A 10994-nucleotide genomic window follows, 5' to 3' on the forward strand; every position below is an offset into this window, starting at 1 on the left:
CTAGCACTGCACTCTCAACAAGGCTTTGGTGACAATGTGGAGGATCTGTAGTCTGCCTCCTCCTCTTCCTCGGCAGGGACTCGTGGTCAGTGTGCTGCACAAAGCGGCTGCGGAGGTCGTAGCTGCCCAGCACGGATCCGCTCGTGTCTCTGGGCCACAGCGGGGTTTGCTCCTCAGCAGCCCTGGGGGCACCAGCGCACCACAAGCTCCTGCTGGAAGGTCCTGAAGCTGCCCCGTTCCCAGAAGCGTGGTCACAGCTTGCAGGGTCCCTTCTCTCTGCAGGGTGCTCACAGTCCATGGTGTCCACAGAGCAGCTGTGGCTGTCCCTGCCCCACAGCGGGGATCTGCTCCAGGCCTGCTCCCTGCCAAGCTCTTCCACAGCCACCAGCATGTCCTGGAAAGAGAACAGTGGAGAGTTGCTGCCCTTCCCTCCTGAAAGGGCCACAGTCAGTGGGGAACCCCCACAAGTTCTGGGAGGGGACATTTCCGAGCCTCACAAAGGCTCTTCTGGAGGGCTGACAAGGCCGAAGGGCCAAAGGCCCACACATGGGATGGATCCAGATGGGATGAATCCAGGTGGGATGCTTTGAGAGGAAGCAGCATTATGGCTGAGAAGAATGCTGCAGAGTGGGACGGGGAAAAGGAAAAATGCTGCGATCCTAGCAAGAAATCCACTGCTCCTCTGGTGCCCTGGCCCTCCATCCCAGAGTTACCTTTATCGTGCCCAGCAGCCCCTGTGGGCCAATAGAAGCCGCCTGCTTGCTGCTGGCTGCTGCCCAGTGGCTGAGGAAGGGAGTGGCATATGGTGGTGCCTGTGAGGAAGAAGCCTTCTCTACAATCTTCAGATCAGAGCATCTGGAGAAAAAAAGGGTCATCTCAGTTTAGGGCTGTTGGCGCAGCCTCCTCTGGGGTTCAGTCGTTTTCTTGCAGAGGTTTCTGTGACAGAAGACTTAACCAAGGCCACTGCTGGCAAGTTCAGCTAGAGCCTTCCCACCCAGTCTGCTCCTGTCACAGCAAATCCTCACCTTTATACCTTCCACAGCCTCCGTTTCATAAATTCACAGACTTGCTTGGGTGGGAAGGGACCTTAAGGCTCATTTTGTTCCACCCCCCTGACATGGGCAGGAATGCCTTACAGTGGACCAGGCTTCTCCATGCCCTGTCCAACCTGGCCTTGAGCACTTCCAGGGATGGGGCACCCACAACTTCTTTGGGCAGCCCCTTCCACTGTCTCATCACCCTCACACTGAAGCATTTCTTCCTAATATCTAACGTAAACCTGCCCTGGGTCAGCTGAAAACTGATACCCTTCATCCTGTCCAACCCTCCCTGATGAAGAGTCCCTCCCCATCTTCCCTGGAAGGCCCCTTTTAATTCTCTTGCTCTTCTCTACATAAGTCCAGCATCAGAGAGCAGACAAGTTACATCAGGGCAGCAGCCTGAAGGAGAGACATGGGGTAGTAGAGGTTTCATAGCACTGAATGATGCAGGTAGTGATTGCATTCAGTGACAAAAACACTCTGGAGTATGAGAAGCAAAACAATGAACAGGGAAAAGGAAATGCCTTCTGAACACATCTGATCCTGGTTGTTACCTGGCATAAAAGAGCAGGTAGGCTTGCTGCCGGAGAGCTGTGTCAAGGCAACAAAGCTCCACAGACTCATCGTTCATCTGGTACCACAGCCCATTGCTGGCCTGTGAAAACAAGGCAAGGATTTCCTCATGGTTTCTGTCCAAAAACACTGGCAGAAAACTAAAACAAATTGTACGTCAAAAAAACACCAGTCCAGCACCTAAAGAGATCTTCTGCCCCAAAACCTTGGCTGTCAGTAGCACTGACGGGAAAGTTTCTTTTCCCCAACACACATTCTCCGCATTGGGAAGGAAGGAAGTTGCTCTTTACCTTTGTGTAGCAGAAATAGTGTCCTTCATGGCAGCTGACCCCACTGTGCACCAGGACAGCATACAAGGAGTAAAGGACGGCTTCTCCCTCCGCCTGGGACATGTACGGGCGAAGGTCCAGGTACTCGGGGTACTCCACAATCTATAGAGACACCAAGAGGGCTCACAAGTGACCCTGATCTGTGGCACAGAACAGCCTGCCACATCCAGGCTCCACAGGTGTGGAAATACATCCTAGGGGCTCATGAACAGCTGGTTTTCCATCAAGCGACATGTCGTGGTTCGGGTGGCCGGAAACTGCTCTTGGCCAAAGCGGCTCTGTTGGAGAAGACAGCTTGCCTGTCTTCCTAAGGGAATCCTCTCCCCAGAAGGGAACATGACTAAGCCAACACGAGTGGCTCGTGACAAGCTCTGGGAAATCTGTTCCAGGAGGAGAAAGCTGCCCAGCAGTTGTGTACGCACCTTGTGGATCTTCCCGCCGGTGAAACAGTCAAACCTTTTCAGACACACCGTGAGAACCTTGGGTGCGCAGTGGACTGTGAACGTCTTGGAAGCAGCAGCATACTTCTTACACCTTGAAACCAAGCACAGAGCCCAGTGCTGAAATGCACCCAGTTCTACCCCAAGCTGGACAGGCAAGCTCTCCTGTCTCACACAGCTTTTGTTATTTTAAGGCTATTCACTGCCATATTTTTTAAAAAGCTGCATCTCATCCGTGTGCAGTAAACCTCCAGCAGAAGATGACTTCTGCTCAATGACATGCAGCCCCCTGACACAGGATCTGCTGTTAATATGTTCTCAGTAATCATCTTACTGGCTACATTGAAAGCAGTTTTCACCGTCCAGGTGCTCGGGTGTCACAAAGTCCTCCAGGGCTGCACCGAGGGACAAGGCTGCCTGGGGGAGTAAGAAATGAGCATGCTGAGCTGCAGGAAATTCCCTCACCCAAACATTTCCCAGGAGCTGACAAGAAAACCCCTGCAGCTGATGCTGAAGAGATCCACCATGAACCCATCCAGAAGGAGGCAGAAAGAGAGGATGATGCTGAACATCTCCCTGTGTCCCAGCAGCTCCTGGAGCCATCAAGAGCACCCTTCCTGTACCACCACTCCTTCCAACTAATGACAGTGTGCAGGGGCAGCAGTGGTGCCAACAATCCAAGCCATCAGCCTGGGAGCCAGACAGGTGTCATGGGAGGGCAAAGGGAAGAGGGACGAGGATATATCAAGGGCGCAGAGAGGATAATGCTGCTTGTCCAGCTTCAAAACAGCACCTACAGAGAGACCAGTGCCACGGCCTCTGCAGGAGGCCATCCATTCCCCTTCCCACCCACCCCCCAGATCTCTTGGTGTTCGCAGTCTACATTTTTAAGGGAAATAAATGTGTTGACTCTGGAAAGCTGCAGGGGCCTTGGGAATGTCTTCAAGCACAACTGCAGAGCCTCTTACCTTGATATCCAAAGGGACATCCAGGAAGGGCTCATAGGAGTCAGAAATGGCTTTGCAGTTGGAGCAGATGACTGCAAGGAAAAATTCAAATGCTGAGCAATGGGAAGCTGACTGGCCATTGCCCATTTACACATTGTACCTTGTCCCACCAGCCCCAGGACCAACTGTCAGGCACAGGCAGACAGAAGGGCACAAGCAATGTCAAAGAGAGCAAGAGTTGTGGAAACGTACCTCTGGATCTCAGAAAGCCCCCAAATATCTGATGGACAAGGGTAGTGGATTGAGAAGAGAGGTCCAAGCTGGAAACAAGAAGTAAGACAGAGCATTATCTCCTCAAAGGGTTTTGCTTGGCCTGAAAGCCCAGGGTTTAGGTTTTCCCTTGAGGGGAGCACATCAAGCAGTCCAAAGGGTTCAGAGCTTTGTGAGAGTGATTTGCTTGTGCTTACTTGCTGAATCCACTCAGACAAGCTGTCTGCATGGCATTGACAGTACAGCAGAAGAAATCATGGGCGTCTTCCTCCCTGCCAGGCTCAAAATGCTCTCCAATGCCTAAGAAAGAAGAAGTTTGCAGTTCTCTCACACAAGAAGGGAAGAAAACCTGTCTAAGCAGCTGGCATGACTTACGTGTCAAAACCCTGAGGACAGTCAGAGGCAGGATGACACTGACAGGGGAATGCATGACCTGGTTAACGTGGGCTTCCATGATGCACAGCATGCAGAAACCCTTCTGGTGACCTGAAGAGGGACACAGGGAAGGTCCTCGGGTTAGCAAAATATCCGCGCAGTGGGATACTCCTTCTCTTCCACTCCCGCCCCAGTGCAATACTCCACTCCTCCCAATATCCCAACGATCCCAGGGCATTTTAGTGGGCAGGAGATGTTCTTGAGAGAGATGCTAAACTGACAGTTTTCTGTGCAATAAGCCAAGAGGGTTTAACTTGCAGGAATAAAGACTTGGAGCTAGAAAGAGGTGTCTTTGTGAAGGCTAAGACAGCTGGGCAGGACAAGTGGCTTCTAGGCTAGAGTGTTCAATGAACATAAACTCATGGGGCTGACAAAGGGCTGCTGTTCTCCCAAATGGGATTCCAGGTTCTGGGAATCTTTGGTATTTGATTCAGAGGTTTTCAGGAGATGTTCCAAAAGCACTCACAGGTCCGGCTGTGCTCTCGGGACAGCAGGTAGTTGGCCAGTGGGGGGGTGTAGGTCAGGCACTGCAGGACAGAGTTGAGGAAGCACGTGTTGCCCACATTGAGGAGCCCTGTTCCAGCCCTCTGACTCTGCTGCCAGACCATGCAAATCTTCTCCGGTGGAAAGAGGATCCTTTCTGGAGGAGCCATTCCCTCAGCAACGACTGCAGAGAAACGCCATTTGAAAGGAGATGAGGGGAGGAACAAAAGCACATTTAAACTTTGAATTTTCTACACAAGCAGTCAGGACAACCAGCTCAAACCTTCAACTCCGTATCAGGGGAAGCCTAGCACTGCCATTGAAATTTACTGGTTGGGAAAAGTCTGGTCCCCTGCTTACTTTGCCAAGAGTCCAACAAACCCCAACTCTGATTTCTGGGCCTCAGGGTACCTCCCTTTCTCACCAGAGTTGCAGATTGCATTGCTTTCCCAGATTGCAACTGATTGTAACTTATTGAAAACGAGCAAGTGCTGATCACAAAAGGTAACTCCAGGATGTCAGACCTCTCTGTGAGCAACGATGCTTCAGAGGCCTGTACATAGTGACACAGGAGAGACAAAAGGTGTTTTCCTGTGACTAATCATAAGCACCTGGCTCAGTCTGGCTGCTCTCAGGAAACATCCCAGAGTTCACTCTAGGATGTGTGCACATCACTCTGGGATCTGACCACCAGTCATGTCAGTTGCCTGTGGGATTCACAAAGTCCAAACCTGCCAGTGAGGCTGTTACTCACAGGAATTGTTCCCTGGTGTGGTCATTGCCTCCTCTCTCAGGAACAGAGGGCACGGCTCTCGATGACCAAGGAGATCAGGACGTGCTCCAGAAAGAGATCAGTGTCAATCCTGTCACCTGATTGCAAAGAAATTACTGCAGCTCACCAAAAGTATAAAAACCCCAAAGAAATACAACCTATGGAACAGCATTTGCCATCAAGACTTTCAGTGATGCTTGTACCAGCTGCTGAACTGCAGGCTCACACCTTTGTGATCAGTGTCAGAGCCCCAGGGCACAGGAGGTTCAAGGCTCCTTCTGAAGTGCCCCAGTGCAGGTTACCTTCTCTGAAGAGGCCCTGCTGCTGCTGTCACAGCATCAACAGCAGACTCTCTGTGGCTTTCCCACCTCCTCTGCAGGAGTGACCAGCTTTCAGCCACTGACTTAACTCCTGCCTTTGCTGCTCTCCTTTTTCCGCCTTTTCTGCCTCCCTCCCCCCTGCAGCAGCCAAGGTGGGCTTTTTGCCATGCTGCACCCTACACACTACAGTCACCCCCTAATTAGCTATCCTAGACTATAGTAAAGAAAAGAGAATCAGCAAATAAGAATTCTAGCCTAGGCTGTATCTGGGTAGCCTACGAAGGCGTGACAGCTCAGCCTTCAGCTAGGAAGGTATAAACCAGCCTAGACTTTCATCCCATACCTCCTTCCGCCATCTATCCCAAGAGTCAAATCATGATTACCTTTGACAGGATGAAAGCTGAAGACAACAGTAAACAATACTGGTCAAAAGTAAACAAATTTCTTCAATAGACTGCCACGTCAGTAGCGAAAACCGATGCTGAGTTATCCTGAAGGCCAGCTCTTTTGTTAGCCTGCTTTCAGGATACCAACCCTGAGGTAAGTGGGCTCAGGTGGAGTCATTGGGCAGGTGAGGTCACCATCACTGCAGAGGTGTCACATCTCTGCCCCTCTGTGACACAGGGCCACACAGGGATGAGGCCCATGGAGACCACCGAGCCACGTGGTTCCTGGGCACAGGAACTCACACGGTTCCTGTCACAGGTGGAAGTCACTGAGACACCTGCTGATGAAGGGGGGAGTTAATTTCATTGACAGGCTGGCAGTGCTGCCACTCCTTCATCCAATAGGGTGAAGTTTAATAAATCCAAGTACCGAGTCCTGCATTCTGGCCACAAAAACCCCCTGCAACGTTATAGGCTGGGGACGGTGTGGCTGGACAGTGCCCAGGCAGAAAGGGCCCTGGGGGTTCTGGTACACAGCTGACTGAACATGAGCCAGCAGTGTGCCCAGGTGGCCAAGAAGGCCAATGGCTCCTGGCCTGGATCAGGAATGGTGTGGCCAGCAGGAGCAGGGAGGTCATTCTTCCCTTGTACTCAGCATTGGGGAGGCAGCACCTCGAGTGCTGTGTCCAGTTCTGGCCCCTCAGTTTAGGACGTGGAGACGCTTGAGCACATCCAGAGGAGGCAATGAGGCTGGTGAGGGGTCTGGAACACAAACCCTGTGAGGAATGACTGAGGGAGCTGGGGATGTTTAGCCTGGAGAAAAGGAGACTCAGAGGTGACCTCATCACTCTCTACAACTCCCTGAAAGGTGGCTGTAGTCAGGTGGTGGTTGGTCTCTTTCTCCAGGCAGCAACTGACAGAACAAGAGGACACAGTCTTAAGCTTCACCAAGGGAAATACAGGCTGGATATTAGGAAAAAAGTTTTTACAGAAAGGATAATAAAGTATTGCAGTGGTCTACCTGGGGAGGTGGTGGATTAAGAAAAGATGCGTTTAAGAAAAGACTGGATGTGACACTTGGTGCCATGGTTTAGTTGAGGTTAGGGTTGGATTGGACTTGATGGTCTTGGAGGTCTCTCCCAACCTAATGATTCTGTGATTCTGTGACTCCTCCCCCAAAGCACAGAGCCCACACAGTGCAGGCCTGCCCAGAGCTGGCACAAGGCCGATCACAGCTCTCTCTGGCACGCAGGCTGCTGGGGATTTCTGTTCCACTCCTCCCAGGCACACTCCTGTGCCTCTGAGGCTCACCCAAGCTGTCACAGGGTCATTCCCAGTGAATTTTATCTGCCCTCAAGGTACACCCATGGCCTGACACTGGACTGGCACCTCCAGAGGCTGTGTTGGGTGAGCCTTGGCTGCCAGGCCCACACCCAGTTGCTGCCTCTCCTGGGCAGCTTTTTAGCAGCTTCACATTCCCTCCTTCCTCCAGGCCTGCTTAGGCTGGGTTTCATCAGACACAGCTTTAGCCAGGTTCCCACTCAGGGTGCTTGGAGGCAGTTCTGTTCCTGCTGCACTTGACCCGCCTGGTTTTGGCCTGTGCAGCAGGCAGTTGGTGTTCCTCGTGCTCCAAGGAGGCAGGCAGCTGGTTGCTATTCACCCCTGATGCCTTAAGATTTTCGCTTTTTTCATAAATTTGTAATCCTGCAATTCTGTAGTGTAGAACTCTAAACTCCATATACAGTGTGGGCTGCTGTCTCCCCATTTTGGTCAGACACAACAATTCCTCTCCAGGCCTGGCAATCAAGGACACCTCACTGCCTCAGGCCCTGAGAAATGGAAACAAAAGTCAGTTGGGGGGAGCAAACTGGGAGTAACTTCATTACCCGAAGCTGGAAGAGGAAGATTAACCCCCGATATGCAAATGGACCAACCTCATCAAAGTGTGAAAACCCGTGACCCGGGGTCCATTTTTGGGTGTAGCCCTTGGGGGCCTTTTTCTGCCCTACATGTACCTGAAGGCCTTTCAATAGATAGAACAGCTTTTTACTCCCAAAACAGCTGGGAGCTGCTTTGGGGCGGCTTGGGGACATTTTGGTCACTTGCAGGGAGGCTCGGGAGGCCTTGGAGTTCCCCTGCCTGCTCCAGCCCCAAAGTGCTGGGAGTTTTCTCTCTCTCCCTGCCCTCTTCCCTCCCCAGCCCACGTGCTCCCAGAGCTGTCCCTGGGGCTCTGCGTGGGGCGGGCCGGGCGGTGCTCCCGTCCCAGGCCAAGCCATTCCTTGGTGTGGCTTTGACCTTCCCCAGCCAGACTGCTGCAGGAGCGCCAGGCTCTTCTGGGGAATTGGGGCTGAATCGTAGAAGAAGGACTTCACCATTAGAAAATTGTAAAGCAGTAATGTTTTATTTCCAGCTGGGACACACTGGGGGATATCTCCTCCAACGTCTGCGTACCTGGTGAGGAAAAGCTCCAGGTTTAAATACACATTGATCCCACAAACCCACACCTCCGCACCTGCCCATTTCCCGCCTTTTCTCATTTCCTATTCTGATTAGCTGTCACACCTCCTGGCGGTTGTGACTTGGGGTCTCGGGAGGAAGGCCAACGTCTTCTTCAGGTTGATCTTCACTTCTGGGCAGGCGCACTGGAGGTTTGGCTATTTTTCAGGTCACTTTGCTCTTGCCAAAGATGAAGAGCTTGATTTTGTTGGATTCAAGCCACAAAGTTCTGCTTTATCAATTTTTGATAAATACCTAGGTCCCGCTTTGCTGAGTTTCACCAATATACATCTTACCTATATGACTTCTACCTAGTAACTACCTAACAACCAAGCTTAATAGCTGATCTTCTATGTGTCCTCAGTACAGGCTGTTTCTCTACTTCTACAAAATCACCAAAAGCTGCTTCTAAAATCTCGTCTTTTCATATCCATAAACGTCCCCCATATCAGGGCTGTTTTGGAGACTCAGCCAGAGCCTTGCTTTGGGGACTGGGACAGGTCCAGCAGCACAAAGCCAGCTCAGGGGCACTGAGCAGGACACAAAATCTGCTACAGAGGTGCCACTGGCCACAAGAGCAAATGAGGAAATGTTCCTCCCCCTGCAGGTCAGAGGGAGCAGTGGGTGTCATCAGTGGGGTTTGATGTAAGGTGGAGGTTGGAGCAGGCTGTAAAAGGGACTGGCTGGAGGAGGGCAAGGCTGGACACTGCAGTGGTCGGTGTGACACGGAGCTGTGGCAGGCCTGGTCAGTGCAGGTCAGAGGCTCGGGCACCTCTGTTTGGAGGCACAGGGCACCTCAGGGGCTGGAGCCTAGCTGCTGTCAGGAGAGGCTGCACTCAGCAGTGCCTCTGGAGTTGAGAATCTCTCTCTGATTCCCTTGTGGCTCTTGTGCCACTTCCCAAACAGCACAGAGAAACCCACCTCTGCCTTCAGTGTGCTTTGAGAAAGCCCAGCTCAGATCTGCCTCTTTTTCTAGAGCGGGAATTTCTCTTTCTCCACAGGCTGCAGAACCCAGGAGCAGGTTGCAAAGTGTGGACAGCTGGATGTTTTCAGTGACCACTGGGGCTTTGGGCCTGTGTAAATCCATGGGGCAGAGGGTGGAGGATGCTGGGATCAAGTGCCAGGATTCTTGTCTGCAAGCTGCAGTGGAGTGCATTGTGTAATTCCTGAAGCAGAGATGCTCACCTGCCTCTCCCATCAAGTGGGTTTGCATTTCGGGGTCCTGTATTTCTTTCTTGTTGTCTTTCGCAAATCCAGGCAAAAACGCGCATTTTATTTCAGTTCTTCCCCTCACCTAATCCCCTACCCAGCACCTTGCTGAACTCTCCTGGGGTGCTGCTGACTCCTAGGCTTGTGTCATATGTCCTTTCTCGAGGATTATTTTATTCAGCAAACTCCCTGGGGAGGACAGGAAAGCTGCAGAGGTGAGCCCAGATGTCAGCGCAGAGCCTGGGTGTCCTGAGGCAGGACGTGGAGCTGATGCAGGCCAAAACTGGCCCAGGCAGGTACATGGAGCTTGCAGTGCCATAAAAAAGAGCCACAACCAAGAGGTGTGAGGAGCAAGTGGAAAACGCTTTCTGTCGGCTCTCAGCTGATGCCATGTGAAGACTTGTGGAGATTATACGAATATAGGAACAAATGATCAGTAAGAAAGGGCTGAGAATAGCAAAGACAGCCACCACAATGACTTGGATTTCTCTTTGGAAAGTGTTGCCACAGTGCAGGTCCAGGAAAGGCTGAATCTCACAGAAGAAGCGGTCGATGGTAGAGCCACACAGGGGTGAGCTGAACGTTGTGAGGGTGTGAACCAAGGCCACAGCAGCTCCACAGATGTAACTCCCAGCCACCAGGCTCCTGCAGACCCTGCTGCTCATGATGATTGTGTAATGCAAGGGGTAGCAAATGGCAAAATAACGATCCAGGGACATGGCAGCCAAGAGAAAACATTCAGCAACTCCAAAGAAAAGGAAGAAAAACATTTGCAGTGCACATCTTGTCTGGGAAATACTTACTGTTCCCACCAGCAGGTTCTCCAGAATAGTTGGGATAATGACTGATAAATAGCAGATATCCAAACAGGACAGCTGGGTGAGGAAGAAGTACATGGGGGTATGAAGGGTATTGTCACTGTTTATAATGAAAACTATCACTGTGTTAGCCATCAAGGTGAGGATATAAAGAGATAATAAAACTACAAAGAGCAAAGGGTGCAAATGAGAGATTTCAGGAAAACCCAGGAGTCTGAATTCACTCAATCCACTGAGGTTCCCAATGATCATCCTTCTTTGGTGCTTTGTAGAACTCACTTCGTTTTAGTGTTCAGCAGCTGATGAAGCTGCAAACAGCCAGGCAAATCTGCAATCAAAACACAACTGGCTGCTTGAAAAGACAAAAGGATGACTAGAATTTAGAAACTGAACAGATTTTGAAAAGATCTTCTGAACAGATTATAAAATGTTTCTAAAGAAAATAAGACAGTCTTATGTGTTTATTTTTGACTGAT

General features: G+C 51.3%; 1 protein-coding gene across 1 annotated transcript; it reads right to left on the reverse strand.

The window, feature by feature from the left end:
• Positions 1–7809: 7809 nt before the first annotated feature.
• LOC136301649 (olfactory receptor 10C1-like) lies at positions 7810–10770 on the reverse strand. The gene is made up of 3 exons (XM_066204771.1): positions 9995–10770; positions 7930–8077; positions 7810–7824 (listed from the first exon to the last, which is right to left on the reverse strand). Exons 1-3 carry the CDS (start codon positions 10768–10770, stop codon positions 7810–7812), a joined length of 939 nt encoding a protein of 312 aa, XP_066060868.1.
• Between the last annotated feature and the right edge of the window lie 224 nt (positions 10771–10994).

The sequence above is a fragment of the Chamaea fasciata genome, unplaced genomic scaffold, assembly GCF_029207755.1.
Source record: "Chamaea fasciata isolate MVZ Bird 193981 ecotype frontalis unplaced genomic scaffold, bChaFas1.0.hap1 SCAF_27, whole genome shotgun sequence".
In the NCBI taxonomy this organism is placed as follows: domain Eukaryota; kingdom Metazoa; phylum Chordata; class Aves; order Passeriformes; family Sylviidae; genus Chamaea; species Chamaea fasciata.

Bases quoted from the DNA above. Each gene is read 5' to 3' on its own strand.
- LOC136301649 (XM_066204771.1), bottom strand. From the start codon at position 10,770: ATGATCATTGGGAACCTCAGTGGATTGAGTGAATTCAGACTCCTGGGT. The intron at 8,078-9,994 runs GCCTGGGCCAGT...AATGTCCCCAAG, and splicing joins ACTGCAAGCTCCATGTACCT to CCGCCCCAAAGCAGCTCCCA.